The sequence below is a fragment of the Embiotoca jacksoni genome, unplaced genomic scaffold (genome assembly GCF_022577435.1).
Source record: "Embiotoca jacksoni isolate LCO1_2020_lvr unplaced genomic scaffold, fEmbJac1.0.p SCAF_3, whole genome shotgun sequence".
NCBI lineage: Eukaryota > Metazoa > Chordata > Actinopteri > Embiotocidae > Embiotoca > Embiotoca jacksoni.
The window spans coordinates 1,892,916-1,911,030 of NW_027185381.1; the positions used below are offsets into that span (position 1 = coordinate 1,892,916).

The 18,115-nt window shown below is 39.4% G+C and overlaps 2 protein-coding genes across 2 annotated transcripts; both read right to left on the reverse strand.

The window, feature by feature from the left end:
* Nucleotides 1–356: 356 nt before the first annotated feature.
* Nucleotides 357–7,988, reverse strand: LOC138206652 (troponin I, fast skeletal muscle-like). The gene is made up of 7 exons (XM_069163498.1): nucleotides 7,914–7,988; nucleotides 3,336–3,371; nucleotides 3,109–3,145; nucleotides 2,880–3,008; nucleotides 2,425–2,514; nucleotides 1,754–1,930; nucleotides 357–941 (listed from the first exon to the last, which is right to left on the reverse strand). The coding sequence occupies exons 2-7, from the start codon at nucleotides 3,344–3,346 to the stop codon at nucleotides 861–863; spliced, it is 525 nt and encodes a 174-aa protein (XP_069019599.1). The 5' UTR covers nucleotides 3,347–3,371; nucleotides 7,914–7,988; the 3' UTR covers nucleotides 357–860.
* Nucleotides 7,989–10,653: 2,665 nt separating this feature from the next.
* On the reverse strand, nucleotides 10,654–15,654 carry LOC138206657 (troponin I, fast skeletal muscle-like). Its single transcript, XM_069163508.1, has 7 exons — nucleotides 15,624–15,654; nucleotides 13,830–13,863; nucleotides 13,675–13,711; nucleotides 13,419–13,547; nucleotides 12,209–12,298; nucleotides 11,775–11,951; nucleotides 10,654–10,836 (listed from the first exon to the last, which is right to left on the reverse strand). Exons 2-7 carry the CDS (start codon nucleotides 13,835–13,837, stop codon nucleotides 10,741–10,743), a joined length of 537 nt encoding a protein of 178 aa, XP_069019609.1. The 5' UTR covers nucleotides 13,838–13,863; nucleotides 15,624–15,654; the 3' UTR covers nucleotides 10,654–10,740.
* Between the last annotated feature and the right edge of the window lie 2,461 nt (nucleotides 15,655–18,115).

Sequence of the window (18,115 nt, forward strand, 5' to 3'; positions counted from 1 at the left end):
AGAAATACTCTGTAAGACTCTGCAGAACAAGTGTGGATGGTTTCCTCTGCGGTAAAACTCCTTTTAAAGATGAAAATCCAAAGCACTATTCTCAGGAGGTTCCAATTTTTTATCACTGAACATCTATTTCGTAAATGAAGCTGATATTATTTTACTTTTTTATGGATATTAGATTCACTCCATCAAACACGTCAGACTAATGACAGCACTTGCAGTGATTTCATTGACGGCTACAGACAGTTTTGAACAGACATTTCTGTGTCTAAAGAGACATTACAAGCTGAGTTTTCATCTCAATTTAAAGCTACCTATTACAGAATTTTGAGGTAATAAGCAAAATAAAATGCAACGTAATATTTGTTTCCAAACATTTTAATTTTGGGGGACAAACGGGACACTAACTGTAGTTTTGAGGAGCGCACATTGTCGATACACCAGAACTTTGATGCAGAAGCAAATATCATCCTTTACAGAAGACAAAGAAGGATCGAATCATCACCCATGAACTAACTGACACCGATGCACACAGTACAAATACAAATACATCACAGTACAGTTTCTATACAGGCAAAAGCAGAAGGCAGCTTAGTTTCTCATGAAAAGTTCCCTCCAAAGTGAGATATCCAAAAACTACAGAACTGGCGTGACCTGGTTCATCGATCTCCACGCCATTTATCACTTCCTCTACATCTGTCTTCAGATGTTCACCTCGAGTCTACAAAGTGACACTTTTTTTTTACAAACATCAACTCACCAGCCGTCCTGTATTATCTGTTCAATTAAAGTTTTAGTTTGGATATGCATCATTTTTTCAGTTCCTGAATTCTGTCCTGAAAGTCAGTCTGAAGTCCAACAAACATTTAACTATCAAACATCTTCTTCCTATCAGACTTGTCTTCGATGTTCTTGCGCCAGTCGCCGACATCACGCAGCTGCTTGTCCTGTGGAGACAAAGAAAATAGTTCTGTAAGTTCAGAGGCTGATCTGGAGAAATATGAAATACAGGCGGAAACCAAACGCTGCTGATGCAACTTGTTTTGATGTTTAAATTGAATTCTCTTTGTTGTCATGACGTTTGGACTAAACATGTTGCCGAAGCATAAATTCTTACATAAATAGTAGAATATAAATGATAAAGTAATTAAAAAAAAAGAAGGAAAAATCGGGAAAGATACATAAAAGCGTACAATTGTCTGAGTGAATTTTATCAAGAAGTCTTCCTTAATTTGTTTATATTTTGAGCAGCTTGTCAAAAAAATTATTTCAGTTTCAACATGTTTCACAATGATCACAGATTCTGTTATTTCTGTTCAGCCATTGTCTTTTATGGCGAACAGTTTTAATGGTAATTTTGTGATCACTGATTCTATATTCTTTCAGGGTTTGGCTCTTTATCGGAGGTTTTATTTGGGTCACATATTTTGCGAACAGAAATTCTCTGTCTCGTAAATTGTGGCACTCTTGGATTTCTGTTTTCCAGTGTTTAAAATATCTTTGTTTATTTTTCTTAATGTATTTGAATTATTTTATTTGGGAATTATTTTCATAGCAGTACTTTGACAATAATCCCCAATTTATAAATAATGTTTTTTCTACCTCCTAGTAATACAAATTTAAATATTGTAGCTTTAAAGAAGATTTAAAAGTTCCATAACAAAACAAAATAATCTCAAACACAGCTGAGTTTGAGGGAAGTGATTCTTGGAGCATCTTTGTTCCTGTTGGAGTTGAGACTTTAGATGAAACAGCTCACCTCCTCTTTCACCTCCTTCTTGACCTGCTTCAGGTTGGCCCTCAGGTCCATGTTGACCGTGTGTTTGGAGCCCAGCAGAGCTTTCAGCATGGCGTCGGCAGACATGCGCACTTTCTTCAGTCGGGGTCTCTTGAACTTTCCCCTCATATCCACAATCTTGATATTAAGGTCCCTGACCTTCAGGAGGATTCAAGACAGAAGCAACAGTTACTGACTTGAAGACGAATTATACATTTTTGTCCTAAATGCTGGTTTATGTTTGAGACTGAATTCATTGAACACTCGGCGTTAAAGACTAAACTTGAAGAAAGGCTGAAGGAAGGAACAAACTCACCAACTCATGACAGCCTATTAAAGGATATTGCCGATTTTTTTAAAAGCTTGTAAATTAGTACAAATAATGATTATTTTTTCTCCCCCCCAAAAAAATCAACTCAAGAGCACAAAACTGCTGCATGAAAACTACTCCATCAATTTAATCAAAATGTTTACTTCAGTACAAATGCAACTAAAACACACATTTTTCGCTGTGCAACAATAATGTTGAAGTAAAAACACTTCTGTTTTGGTAAAGTGACAAAATAACAACATATAAATATCTTCAATACCATCACTAGAATCACTTGCTGCAAATAAAGCTGAAATAAGATCAGGTTGAAAGAGTGTCTCACCTCATTGACCACCAAGTTCAGTTTGAACTCCATGCAGTATCTGTCCTCTTCACCGATGTCGATCTGCTCATGAAGTTTCTGACAAAGGTCCTGAAGACAAATCAATGAAGTTACAGTTTTCAACTTTAAATCCACAAAAGATACAAAACACAACTGAAAATATGTGCTGTGCAATTTACATTTTTGATCTTAAAAATCTCTGAGTTCAACAGGCAGAACAGAAAATACTGTAAATACAGAAACCAACTCAATTGTTTGTGTTTTCTGTATTTTGCAGCATTTTTTTACGAACTGCTGCGTTATGTTGTGTAAATGGTGATGATGTTTTTTTTTGTATTTGCATGTTTTCTGACGTTGCCGTGTGATGAGCTCAGAGTGCTACTGCGCATGTTTTACAAAGTATAACATATATAATAAATATTAGTTTGAAGTAATCTGGTGCCGTTTCTTCTCACCACGAGCTCGTCCTTGGAGTACGGCAGCTCCAGAGGAGGACACTTGTCTGCCAGAAACTTCTCCCTCTCCCCCACCTTCACCGTTGATTCAGCATCCAGCAGGTTATTGGCCACCACCAGCATACAGCTCTGAGGATTCACACCATCACGTAACGTCAGAGGACGGAAGAGGAAGGAGGCCGTTGCAAAACATCCAGAGCTCCAGATTGAGTGACATAAATACTCTCACCTTCAGAGTGTGCTTGCGCCTCGCGGACAGTCTTTTCCTGCAGACAAACACAAAAATAAGAATCAAACACCAGTGAAATTAAAGTCACCTGTGCCATTAATATTATTATTATTATTTTGAAAATAAATCAGTTATCTTTATAATTGCAATAACTGCACTTTTAACTCATTCTGCTCGACAAACAGAACAATAAACATAAATTCCAACATGATTAAGGTTGTACTCACTCGGAGGCCATGCTCGCTGCAGGAGCTTGATGTTGCCTGACAAAAAAGAAGACATCATTTAAATTATGTTTTTAGCATTTTGACGTGTTAAACGTGTTTCTGGAGCACTTCAGACATTTGTTTACCACCTCACACGTGTCACAACTTGTTCTTGTTTTTATTACCTACTTCTAATAGATCATCATTTATAAAAGGTTGATGAGCTGCGATGGATAACTAAATGGTTGGAGACGCCTCCAATGGATGATTCTACTACTTATTATCTGGAAACAATAAGTGGAAAAACGAACACTTATTGTCCGGTGTGTTGTTTAGACATCAGTTTTTTTCCTTCAGTGACCTCCTGAGGACAAACTTTATATTTCCTGCCGTAAGCCGCCAGCAACTGATCTATGAATAGCACAGTTATGGGGTCTCCCTCCGAGGCACCAGCAAGGCTGTTCAGTTTTATTGTTCTTCATATGAAGTGGACAAAGAATGAATCAACTCTCACTCAGATATTTTAAGTTTCTGATGTTGTCAGTACAAAGACGTCCGACATTCCTGCCAGACCGCTACACAGAAGTAGCTTCATTAGCGCTCAACATTTCCTCCTTAATCTCAAATGTTAAACTTCTTCATGTTTGAAGTCACGTCTCCTCCTTTTTAATTCTCTCCTGCAGTAGAGATTCTCATGTTTCATGTTTGGATCACCTTTATTCTATCTTAAGACATCGTGTGAAGTCCAGGAAATGTCATGGAACTTAACGTTGTAGCTGCCTTCAGGCCTTACAGGACCATACCGCTATTTATAGCAGCGTGGCTCAAGGGATGCGGGTCCAACGATGGGCAGGGAAATATCTCAACATCTATTGGAGGGATTACTGTCAAATCTGGCTCAGACATTTATGGTTCATTCCCACCGGATGACTCGTAGAGACTTTGTTAGTCCTCTTTTGGCACCACCCAAAAGTCACACTTCAGACTCGTCCAACTTTTCACTTCATAAAAGCAAACACGTAAATCTGGTCTCTGAATTCCTTTCAGTCTAAGTTTAACTCTGAGGCTAATGAGAACATTGCTAACCTGAGTATGGTATAAAAAAAGAAATTATATTAACATGTACAAATGCTAATCTGCTACTTCAACATAATGACATGCTATTGTTACCTCTTTGAAAAACATCTGTGCTTCTCTTACTAAATTGCTCATCACTGTTTCTTGACAATCACTTATTTTTATTTGACAGTAATGTCTATTTTGGGGGGGTTAATTCTTCACCATTCATTTTCAGCAATGAAACTCAGTTGGCACTTGAAACCTGAGAGATAAAAATAATCTCTGCTGCAGTCTTAGCAATGTTACTTTTCCATAACACAGAAGGAAGTGCTCCATCCACAGGCAACAACAACAACAACAACAACAACAACAACAACAACAATATTCATAAATACGGCTTGGCAAGCAACAGTTTGTGGGTTCGAGCCCTTTTGCGCTCCACATGAGCATCTAAATTTGGTGATTATCAGATAAACTCAGATTTATTGCTCACTTTGCACCAAGCTTGTTTGGAACTGGTGGCACCGGCTATGAAGCTATTTCAAAATAGTTTTATACATGTTGTTCAACATTGTTATGAAACATATCGTACGAGTTTTGATGATTTGACAAACAATTTCCAATTTATATAATCTGATATGTGTTGTGCCACACTTAATGTTTTGTTTGTAGTGCCCCCTAGTGGTAGATTTAAGTGAAACTTCCAGGTTATGTTTTATGTCCGGATATAAACACAGCATGCAAGTCTTGTGATGACAGTTGTTGAAGTTTGATGTCTCCAGCTGGTTCCAGCAAAGTATTAAAATGCCATGAAGTGATGAATAGGCCACGCCCACATGCACCAAACAGTCACTTAAGATTTTGCCCTTCAGATCATGTTGGTGAAAATTTGTCCAGCAGGTTTTTATATAATTTCTCTTGGTATTTGTGGCCCTCTTTATGCTCCTTTAGTAAACCTATTCCCAAATACTGACTGAACATATTTATCAAGATTTATTAGGATTGGACAAATCATTAATGAGTTATTGCCAATTTCCTGCCGAACCCCGCCCTTTGTTCAATATCATGAAAAATAAATAAGATTTGAGCAAATATTCTGCAACCAGTATTTCTAAAATCTATCATAGCTCAGCTTGATCTGGTTAAGGGTGTCAAATTTCAGGTCAATCAGTTGCATTTTTGGGGGCTTAATTACAGCGCCACCATCTGGCCGATTTGGCTCATGTTTCTCTTGATTGTGATACAAATTAATTTACATTTTTAGGTGCGTGAAGATTCAATCATCTCTAAAGTGTTTGTCATGCAATTTTTACATTTAAGGCGAACTGATTTATTCACGATGTCAACTCAAAGCCTCGTTTTGATCCACTACGGTTTTCCCTGTTAATGTTACTGCATTAAATGTTCAAACACACTTCAACACTTCCTGAATACATTTCAAATTAAAGCCCTCTGCTTTAGTTGACAGTTCATTACTTAGCAAGACTTTTATTGTGAAACATTTGCAGGAGGTGTTTTAACTGAAATGTGACAATCGCATTGTAGATGAGTAATCCAGAGCAGCTTTTGAAAATAGTATGATTGCCTTATCAATCTAATTAAAGTAAAACATTATAGACTATGGTATGTAACTATGTCCACAATGGGTACAACATCCTTAGAAACGAGCCACAACTGAACTATCTGCATGGGTAAATATCTGTGGGCTGGTAAACCAACCTTTAAAAGTACCAGTCTGGAGACACTTTGAGAGGTCCTGCGAGGCTGCATGGCTGGTTGCTGTCTGAGCTGCTGGTAATATTTAGGAACTGTGATAGAGCTCTGGATTAAGACTCTATTCCTGGAAACACAGCTGTTCCTAATGTCTTCATTATGGGAAGGAAAAAAATGACAGCAGCCTCGTCTTAAAAGAAAAGATGTGGCAACCACTGCGGAGGAATCTGCGACACACAGCCAGCCCGGGAACAAATGGCCCGTCATCTCTAAACCAATGACAGGAGGCGAAGGAGATCTCCAGGGCTCACCGGGTATTTTAGGGACACTTAAAACTCTGAAGACACAACAGCAGGTTGGAGGATTGTCTCTGGAGGGAGGACGGAAGAGTTCGCAGTAACCCGACACCACAGAGCCGCCCTCGGACGAACAAGACATTAGAGCATATCACAAAAATAAGTTGGCACGGTGCTGACCTGAAGCACACACGGTTCACCTGCTTCATGCTGAGAAAATAAAGATACGAAGGGACGAGAGGCTTTTTAATTCACTGCAGAAAGAGTTCAGCACTGTGAATTTATGGAAACCAAAAAAAGGCCAAAAATCGGAAACCAAATCTGAATTAAAAGATGTTGTTTTAAAAAAGACTAAATGAAGCTTCATCGTCGCTTAAACATTCACATGGATAGAATGTATTAGGTGATTGATGATTGATCTGACTTGAGTACTGATAAGGGTGCAAATTATCCACCAAAAGATTATGGACCAAAAGAGCCAAAAACTAAAACAGAATAACCACAAAAGCTTCTCTGTTCTGGGAACCTCATCCAAAATAAAGGTTTAATGTCGCTTCAAACTTTAAACAACTTGTGAAGATTTTTCTTCTCAGGAAACTTTCTACAGACACAGAAAATAAAATTATAATTATAAAAATTATATGACCTAAAGTTAAAACGTGAAAAGAAATAAGATGGCTAAATAAATAAAGTTAATAGAAAGAGCACGTTGACATTTGTAATGACTGAAAATAAATCTTCACTGTTTTTTAAACATATGAATGCTTGACAAGAAAAGAGGCTATATTTAGTGAGCGGGGATTAAACTGAAGAAGAGATGGAGGTTGGCATCTGCAGCAGATTAGACCAGGTTATGCCCCCCCCCACTCCCCCTCCACCCTCATCCGTCCACGGTGTTGACAGGAGGATAAACACCGACGGATTGATTTTCAGCTTCATGCCTTGTAGTGGTGTTTCCTTTCAGCATGCCACACCAGACTGCACATCATCGCAGCGGCAGACGGAGACAAAAAAAAACATCTACGCCCCTCAAAGTTCAGAACAATCCCTCAGGATATGATGATAAGAGCTGGAAGCATCAACAAAACACGACAGAAACCGAAAACTTTCCATGTCTGCTGCAAAATGTCACCTCATCCAACACTAAAGATACATTACAGTGATAGAAAAGCAACTACAATGTGTAACTTGTAAAAATTCTCCATCATAAACACTTCATTCCTGTTGCGACTCCAAAAACACATGAAACCTTCATGAACTTTTGGCATTTTACTGTTGCAACAAACTAATGAAGTTAACTGACACTGTTATAAAACACCAGCCAGTCACACTCTGCATGATCTCATAACCACGTGTAAAATATATAGACACCAAACAGCCTTCCACAAACTCATTGTTACCTGAACAAACACCAGACTGACAAAATACAAAGATTTACAATCACGCAAATGACCACAACTCGACATGCTGTCACACTTCTTCCTCTGAACACGTTAAAACAATATCAAACCGGCAGAGAAGGAGTTCTTACCAGCAGAGATGTTGGAGTCACAGAGACACAGACTGAGTCCCGGGAACACCAAGTGTTAAGAAGGTATATATTGCAATCTCCGATAGCCCTCTAAATCCTCCACTTTCTCTTTATGGAAGTGGGTTACTGATCAAACCAATGAGCTGGCAAGGTCATGAAATACAGTACAGTGTCATCTGCCCCTTCCACGGCTCGCCTCATTATAAATAACCCGCCCTTTGAGATTGTTATCTGTATTATCTGGTGCCTTTTGAGCTCCTGACAGACAGAATGGTGTGAAGAGAGCAGCATTTATTTCATCCGCAGTTCAAATATTACAGAGAGAAATCGTTTGGGGATTTGACATAGTGCATGAAAACACTCACCGAATCCTCTGGAAACAAAGGCAGCCTTTTCTTTCATACTGTTTGATTGTGCTGGTGATGAAGAGACGGGAGGAAGTTGAACTTACAGCAGCAGAAATGTTCTGGAAGCCTAACAAACAGGAAAAAGACAACTGAGACAAAACAGAGGGCTTCACTCGCAATCATGAATCTGTGAAGTTCAGTTCTACCAGAGCCCAAAACCTACATTATAACACTTTAAATTTAACCCCTATAAAGAATTTATGAGCAGTAAATACACATTTAATTCAGGTTCATAACACAATATATAATGTATTTGTGGGCAGATATAAAAATATTTAACTATGCACAGAATTTACCAGGAATTCTAACTAATGTTCTTTTATTAAAATTGTGTAAACCAAAAAAAATATAATAACTAATATAATAATTAATAATTAATATAACTTAAATACAAATTATTGAAAAAGTTTTAAAAAGACACTTACCTTGGACCTGCTCCACGACTCAACGGCTGAAATTCAACTCATTATGAAACACAGTTATGATCTGCGAACATCAAAACCTTTTCTTTTTTTTCATATATATAAAAACAGTTGGGTCTGTAACCACATTAAAAATCTGTCATTTATTCATGTAAACCTGGAAATAATGAGAACTTTTAATGATGGTTCAGAAACCTAAAAACACGAGTTGTGATGTATAAAATGAAGACGGAATATTTCAGATTCTGCAGTATTTGTAGGTGAAATCTTGCATAATCAAACTGAAGGAGATTAGCAGCAAAGACCAAGTTAAGTCTAAAGGCCAAGTCTAAAACACTTTGTGGACACGATCAGTTCTCTTCAAAACACAATAAAACAGACGAGAGATGAGCACATCACCTGAAGATCAATACATCAAGAATTAGTCACTGAGCGATAGATGGCTGTCCAGTCGTGGTCTCAGAGGACAAGTAGCATCCCTAAACTTCCTCTCAGGAGAGGAAACACAGACTGGATATAAAAGTGTTTTGGTTGATGATCCACAGAAGAAAACTGATAACAGTGAAATTCTGAATCAGAGCAACAGTTTCAGCCATAACTAACAATTAATACTAGTTTAGACAAAAATCACGAATTCATTATCCGACCAAATGTGAAATATGGTCTTAATATCCCATTCTGTTCCTAAAGTATAACCACAGACTGTATTTAAAGAGTTCGTAGCTTCAGGTCTGTAAAATGGTTGTGATCCAGAAGTGTCTTCAGCTGCAATACCAGCGAGTGCCACTAGAGGTCGGCTCCAAAAAGCCTCCGGCTCCATAGACTCCCATTCAACTTCTCTCATCAAATCCAAAGTGAATCAAATGTGTCCATCAGTTATCTCGGTGTTGTTAGCTAAAGTCACTCCTTCTTATTAGTTTTCTGGAGGTCCATCTGAAAATAATCCCTCATTCATTAGAAAAGAAGATTCAAGAAGACCTGTTTTTGGGGGCGTGTCTGTTTGATTGACAGGCCTGTGGTGCAGTCAGGTTACAGCTATCGGTGGGCGGGACATAGTATCGTCAGGTTTCCAATCAGATCAGTCAGATCCCCCGCTGGCTCCTCCCCCAGCTCATCCAAATATGGACATGTTGGGGTGGGTTTTTTTTTAATGGAGCCGGAGGCTTTTTGAAACCAACCTCTAGTGGCACTCGGTGGTGTTGCAGCATGAAGCACTTCTTCATCGGCCACATTCTTCAGACGCTACGAAGACTTTAATAAACATGTCGATTTGACTATCATGGACGTTCCTCCACAGTCACATGACTTCAACCCCAATGAAAATCGAACGAGCATTTTTACACCCTGCTGGGATAAAACAGGCGTTATCAGGTTTGAACAAACTTGTGGATTCGATGCAGCTCAAGTACTGCAGTCATTATTTAACAAAAGGGGGGCAACAAATATTGAAATGTTCTGAAAATCAGACATTTCTCATAGATTTAACTTTTCATTCAAATTCTTAAACTGATATTATTATTTGTAATGAAACATTTTGCAATAAATTTGAAATGAACACTAATGTTTTTTTTCAGACAACACCATATGTTTACAAAAGTCTCCTACAGGAAGAGAAACCTTCTGAAAGTGTTAATTGAATGATTTATGTGAAATGTGGGTCACATTTCTCTCTGACACTGTAAAATTACAGATTACAGATGACACCCCTTGCTGGGAGTTTTAAGTGTCAGTCAGCCAGTCTGACACCATCAGAGGCTTTGCACATTATAAAACAGCAACAAGCAGGAAACCAGGCTCACTTTACAGCTCTGATGCTCCCACAAGCTGAAAGGAAACTACATCTCAAAAAACAGAGCGTATATTCAGTGAATCAAAACATGTTGCTTCTTTATTCAGTTGAAGTTTCTCCAGTTTACAAAACAACGTATCTGTGCTTAACGGGAGTTAAACCAGTCCAAATGAGTCAGCGACAAACTGAAACTATTGTATGAATATATTTTAAGCCTCTCCCTCAAACATCTTCTTCCTCCCGTCCATGCCGGATTTGTCTTCGATGTTTTTGCGCCAGTCACCGACGTCACGAAGTTCTTTATCCTGAAACACCAAGACGTCCAAAAGTCAGAGCTGAGTCGGGTGGTTCATGAAATCGGAGGCCGTGGATTATAATCTGAGTCGGATACTCAGGGATTCTTACTTTCCTTTGACTCAGGGCCAAAACACACCAGCGTCAAACCAGCTGCTCTTACTAGTTTCTATGTAAAGCCATCGCACCGTTGGCTCGGCGTGGACCAGCGATCGAGAACGCGGCGCTCAGCGTCACTTCACGTCTTTTTACAGCGCCGCCAACTCGTCCCCCAGAACAACATCTGTCGTGTACTTTGCGTTCCCGTTGCGGTTCGTCTTCAACTCTTTACTCGGTTCCCGTTGCAGCTTCTTCACCTCCTTCTGTTGAGGTTTGTCCCTGGATATCCTGAGCTGTACGAGCCACGAGGCCGTTATTATAAGAACTTTTGGAAACTGATCCATCATTTGTCAAAAGGTCACTGTGACCTCACATCCGTCATTACTTGCTCATTCCACTCTCGTGACCGCAATATTTCAAGAATGCCTTTAGAGAATTTCTTAAACTTTGGCACAAACATTCATTTGGACTCAGGGATGAACTGATGATTTTGGAGGTCAAAGGTCAAGGTCACTGGGAGCTCACATCTGTTTCTATCAATCAGTCCTATTCTTGTGAATTCGATATCTCAGGCGTTCCTTGAGGGAATTTCTTAAAATTTGGCGTCAACAGTCTCTTGGACTCGAGGATGACCTGATTAGAATTTCGTTGTCAGGCTCAACTGCGACCTCACAGAATAAATTCATGGTCATAACCCCAATAATTCACATGCTGGTTATGACAACATTTCACACAAATATCTAATAGAATAAAATGATTGTTCTTTGTTGTTTTTTTTTTGTGCTGTAAGCAACCTCTTGATGGTAATTGTAGTTGATATGTGCATTAATGAGGCCCTCCAGTTCCTCACCTCCTCTTTCACCTCCTTCTTGACCTGCTTCAGGTTGGCCCTCAGGTCCATGTTGACCGTGTGTTTGGAGCCCAGCAGAGCTTTCAGCATGGCGTCAGCGGACATTCGCACTTTCCTCAGGACAGGCTTCTTGAATTTGCCCATCAGGTCCTGAACTTTGATCTTCAGGTCGTCGATCTGGAAAAGCGGAGTGCAGAGGACACAGTGAAGGTTCACAGTTTCAACGCACTTCTGAAGTCATCAGGAAAGTTATGCACAGTCCAGCAAAAACACCAACAGTGGACACCAAATATCACAGATGGAGCTGACGGTTATGTTGCCTTCACTGTCGTTAATGGAGCTACGAAAACCCAGGATTTAACATGACACACTAACCGTTAAAGATGTTAAAATGAAATAAAGCTGTTAGTGTGAACAATGTCAGTTGAATCTACCTCCTTGTTGGATTTGTTGACTTTCATCTCCAGGTCGTATCGCTCCTCATCGACCACATCGATCTTATGATGGATCCCCCGACAAAGCTCCTGAACACACACAAGGACATTTAAAAACAGAGACGAGTATTTGAAGTGTCACTTTGAAGGATTGAAGGAAATAATAATAGAAAGAAATTATATCCAATAGAAAAAATATATTTCTGCACAGAAAAGCTGAACTGTACAGAAACTTTTAAATTGAACTTGCAGGCAAACAACCAGCTGTTTAGTGAATGAAAACGCGACGCTTGTTTCACAAAGGCCTCCTCTGAGTTTATCTATTTATTAGTTTGACATTCATCAAATCTACAACTGGAAGAGCCCCGCACAGTTCCTTTATCCACCGCAGCGCAGAGCCCAACCCTCTCAAACTCGCTGGAATAATTAAATAATCCGAGCCTTAACGGATATGATTGAGTTACATCTGACAGTTCAGTTTGTTATTACAAAACTCCAGTGTTCACACGTTCACAAATGTTAAATACATCAGAAGTCGAATAATTGATGGCACATTTAAATTCAGCTCGACTACAAGTTTGTTTACTTGTTTATTTAATGTAATGTATTTATTTATTTGTATATAGAGTGGAGAAGGGAGATCAAATCACTCGTGGTCACTCGAGAAGCATGTGGTGACGCATTTAAATGGCAGATGTGAACAGACGTACTTAGAGCTGTCCACATGGGATCGGATCTCCAGGACGACAAGTATGAACAGGTCCATACTGAACCGTGATCTGACCTGCTACTGGACTTACAGTTCAGAAATCCTTTAATGAACTTCAGAGGATTCAGCAACTCAACCCCAAAAACAAAAAGGTCACAGTTGTAGCGAACAAAAACATCGAAAAAGAAAACACAAAAAAAAAAACTGGTCGACTTCTGGAATAAACTTCAATTGACTGATGAAAGAATAATAAACCTGTTTTGTACTGAAGGGAAGATTAAAGTGTGGAGCGATGTGGAGGAAACTGCTGAGCAAGGAATTAAAACTCATTAAACACTCAGGATTTTGTTTGACTTTGTGTTTCTGTCCAGTAAACTGATGTAAACCTGCTCATCTTGAAGCTGAGACTTCTATACAGTATTTATTATTCATAAAAAATGTATCAGCTGAAGTACAGAGCCAAACAACATGTTTATGAGCGTGTGTTGATCTGTGATGTACCTGCAGCTCCTGCATGCTGCGGGGCATCGACGGAGGAGGACAGCTCTCCGCCATGTACCTCCCCCGCTCCTCCTCTCGCTCACTGTCCTCCTCCTCCAGCAAATCTTTGGCGATGGACAGCATCAAACTCTGCCCAAAAAAAATACAGCCTGATATCATCAAATATTAATGCACAATGAAAAGTGGAACATCTTTAGGAGCAACAGTTTCTCCTGTATCAACGGAAAACTGTAAATTATTGAAATGAATCTTTTACCTTCAGATGATGCTTGCGACTTGAAGACATCTTTTTGCTGACAGGTTTGAGAAAACATTGTTATGAAAAAACTATTTTAAAAAAATATATATGATTCTTCTGATTACATGCAGTAGTTTAAAATGTTTGATAAGCTTTAATGAACAGTTACTCACTCTGACATCTTGACGTTTGTTTGGTTTCAAAGTTCTGCAGATGAACAGGTTCAAAATGATGGCAGGTGAAGGGTCAAAGACAAAGGGACATGTTAGTGGTCATTTATTAAGAAATGATCCTGGAAACACAGAAAAAGTCATCAGCCAACACAAACAGAGGAGAACTGGAAAGCAGGTGGAGATGAGATTGGGCTCAGGAACAGTCTGAGAATGCTTCTGTTTGTTCTTTTGAAAACTAATGAATGAATGAACAAATAAATGAATGAACAAATAAATGAATGAATGAATGAATGAATGAATGAATGAATGAACTAACGAACGAACGAACGAATGAATAATTAATGAATGAATAAATGAATGATTGAATGAATAAATGAATGATTGAATGAATAAATGAATGATTGAATGAATGAATGATTGAATGAATAAATGACTCCACTGAGAAGAAACACGACTCTGACTCGAGCATCAACCAACCGCCTCAAGGAAAAGTCTAAATTAGGACCAGGATTGTGGGTCCAGTTGTCTCCCCTTGTCATGAAAGGTCTGTCTTCCAGGAGATTATCAGGAACCATCTGATACCTCGTCAGTTGGAACAAACATTTCAGACTCGGTTAGAAGATAAAAAAATCTTCTCTGAAAATAGAAGCCAAGCAGAAGAATCCAGAACCACAATCACTGCATCCAAACAGATCTTCAGATCCCGTTACTACAGTTTGATCTGAGTCCTTTAACCAAAACAGCATTTGATGTGAGTCCAGATATTTCAACAGAAAATCAAACAAGAATCCAGACAGAAGTGGACTCTGCTTTGTTTTAGTTGATACCAATCAATCAAAGAATTTCATAACCAGCACAGATCCGAAGAGTTCATGGACATCCATCAAATAAATCACAATCTGGCTTCCAGAGACGGTCTCAGAAAAACAGCATTAAAATGTATAAGGATATTAATCACATCAACACTGATATCTTACAACTCAACAGCTTTACAGGACAAATTTAATACAGCAACAAAGCGTGAAGTTTATGAGTTCATATTCAGAATGAAACAAACACAAAGACGGCTCCAATTACAAACAAATCAGAGGTTTGGGATTTCTGGGACGTTTCACAGTCGACTTACTCTTCTTTAATTCTTCTAATTATATGAACTGGAGTTATAAATGGTAATAATTCTCTCAATTTTTAAAATGAATAAAAATTTTCATATGAAGAGTTTGTGGCAAAAACATAAACAGCTTTTTAAACAAAATATTATCATCAGCAGAAGGAAAGCTGTGCCATACTTAAACTTTATTTTTATTTAAAGTAGCTTTTGCAAATGTTGGATCGTAAGTCTCCTGAGTAACGACTGAACTTTCCTTTTTTTTTTTATTAAATATCAGATAGAGGTCAGGATCAGCGGCTCCAGCGGCCAAAGAAACAAACCAAGACCGCTGCTTTCATGTGAAACACTAAATGTAGCTCCAATATGTTCTTACATATGTTGAGTTGTGCTTGTAAACATGCAGATCTGTGAGCTCAGCTGTACGAAACATAAAGGTAAAGATCATTTCATGAAACCAGGACGTCCGGTTCCTCTCAGTCAGACGGACACATTCAATCTTTCACGTCCTTTCTCATCTCAAACACCTTCGTCCTGCAGGAGGAGTTTCTAATGAGCTGCTTTCTTTCAGCAAATCACACTTTTCACAGCCAAAGAAACATCAAATATTTAAGGACAGTTTGAAGAAACTGAGGAGCTGCATGACAACAGGACCACAAAGTTTAGAAAAGGAAGAGACGTCTCACCTTTAAGCTGAAGACAGAAACCGAAGACAGCGACAGTTTCTGCCGTTAAAAGTTGGTTTATATTGATTTCCCGGAAGGCGAAGGAAACCCCAACTTTCTCTTTATGGAAGTTGATTTTCTAACGGACCAATGGGCTCATCAGCACCTGAAATATCATACATGACCTCCCCTCCACCCCCTCCCCACCCCACCCCACCTCCCTATTATAAACAACTCCTTCTTTCCAGATTGTTTCTCTGACTGCATTATTCTCTCCCGACCCCGAAGAGGAAGTCGCTCCTCGGACTGAAGATAAACCGAGTAGAAGTGGAAGCACATTTTTAATAAGATATGACTCAGTAAACATAAAACCATGATGAATGAACTCGGGTCACTGGGGGGAGGCGGAGGCACTGTTCAGGAGCCCAGGGAGCAGGGTGATGAAAGTCGGGCAGACAGCCGGTGGAGAGACTTTCAAAACGATCATTCAAGACGCGCTAAGTGGAAGAAGCTGTTCGGAATCTGTTAACAGGAGGAGGCGAACTTCCTGAAGACCACTCAGGGTTCAGAGAAACGGCAAATGGCGAAAGTCCTTCGTATAACAATTAAAAAAACAAAAAAAGACTTCAGATAAAGAACCCTTGGTTGAGGAGACACAGATAACGAATCAGAAGCTGTATACATGTTGTTCATCAAAATCAATAACACAATTAAAAGTGTCAAAATTCACCCAAAATAAACTGAACATCTGCTGTAATTTAAATCTGGAAAGGCTGGTCAGCTTCTCTGAAGGATGGACCAATCAGGAACCAGTGGGCGGGGCTACGTGTGATAGAGTACAGTACAATGGTGCTTGAAGTTCAATGCTGTGTTCCAGATGTTGAACTGGTGTTCCAGATGTTGAACTTGTGTTCCAGATGTTGAACTGGTGTTCCAGATGTTGTACTTGTGTTCCAGATGAAGTATTTGTGTTCCAGATGTTGTACTAGTGTTCCAGATGTTGAACTGGTGTTCCAGATGAAGTATTTGTGTTCCAGATGTTGTTCTTGTGTTCCAGATGTTGTACTAGTGTTCCAGATGTTGCACTTGTGTTCCAGATGTTGTACTTGTGTTCCAGATGTTGTACTAGTGTTCCAGATGTTGTACTTGTGTTCCAGATGTTCTACTTGTGTTCCAGATGTTCTACTTGTGTTCCAGATGTTGTACATGTGTTCCAGATGTTGTACTTGTGTTCCAGATGTTGTACATGTGTTCCAGATGTTGTACTTGTGTTCCAGATGTTCTACTTGTGTTCCAGATGTTGTACTTGTGTACTAACTCTCTCTACTCTGAGTCCATCAGTGTGTTCTCTCTGTCAGTACAGAACCATCAGAACACTACCAGTTCCAGGATGAATCACTCAGAACGCTCCAAAGAAGAAGTGAGAAACACTTTCACCCTAAACGGTCGCCATCTTGGCTCCGTAGAGGAAGGGGCGGGGCCATAAAGGATTTTCAAATTAAAAGCGTGTGATGAAGCTGCAGCTGTTCCTGAATACAACATGTTTCTTCTCTTCTGCTGGACAGAAGAATCAGTGTGTTTATTGAGTGTTAAACAGAGGACACAAAAACACGTTGATTTCTGGGTAAAATAATTGAAGCTGCAGATGTTTTGGAGGCTGATGTGGTCACATGTTGAAACAACACTAATCTGTCTCCACAGTAAGAGTCCTGACATGGAAGAGCAGTATTAGTGTACTGAAGGAAGTCTCTCATCTGGAACACAACAACAGTTCAGACCTTAATCTAATGTAAATGTTGTGGAAGGACTGAGACGAGTTCATGAGGAAACTCAGCTGTTCTAATCTACGTTGAGGACGTTGTATGAAAGTCTGATGTTTCAGGTCATATTTATGTAGAAATCCAGAAACTTTGAAAGAACTCACAAACTTTTAAGCACCTTCGTGACTCCAACGACAGCAACAGTAGAAGTTCGGCCGCATCGTTTCAACATGAGCTGGAGGTCAATGAATGTGTCTGATAAATCCAGGTTTCTCTACTTTACAGATCAAATTTAAAGATTGAATTTTTAACAGTGAAATGTTCGTGATATAATCACTAATCAGACTCCACCCAATTATTCCCTCTGCTTCCATCACGTCCCAAACTCCTCCATCAAAACCAGTCACAACCCTGCGTTCTGAATCTGACTATTTCTTTACGTACTGCAGCTTCCCTTAAAAAGTACCGTTTCACGTAGTACGTGTACAACTGGGACATACTTCATCATAAAAATAGGTCTTGACCTTTGACCCACTTTGTCGTGGCGCAACATTTGAAGTAAAAAGAAAAAGGATCCGATTTGGAGCGAGTACGCTTCGTTTTAATGCCTCCTCTTCTTCCTCTTGTGGGCGGAGCCTCAGCGTCACCAACCGTCTCGGCGGCTCAGTCGATGTGACGTAACTTCCGCTGCTGCAAAGGATTGTGGGTCAGAACATCCAGAGTATCATGTTGACCTGCAGACTGCAGAATACG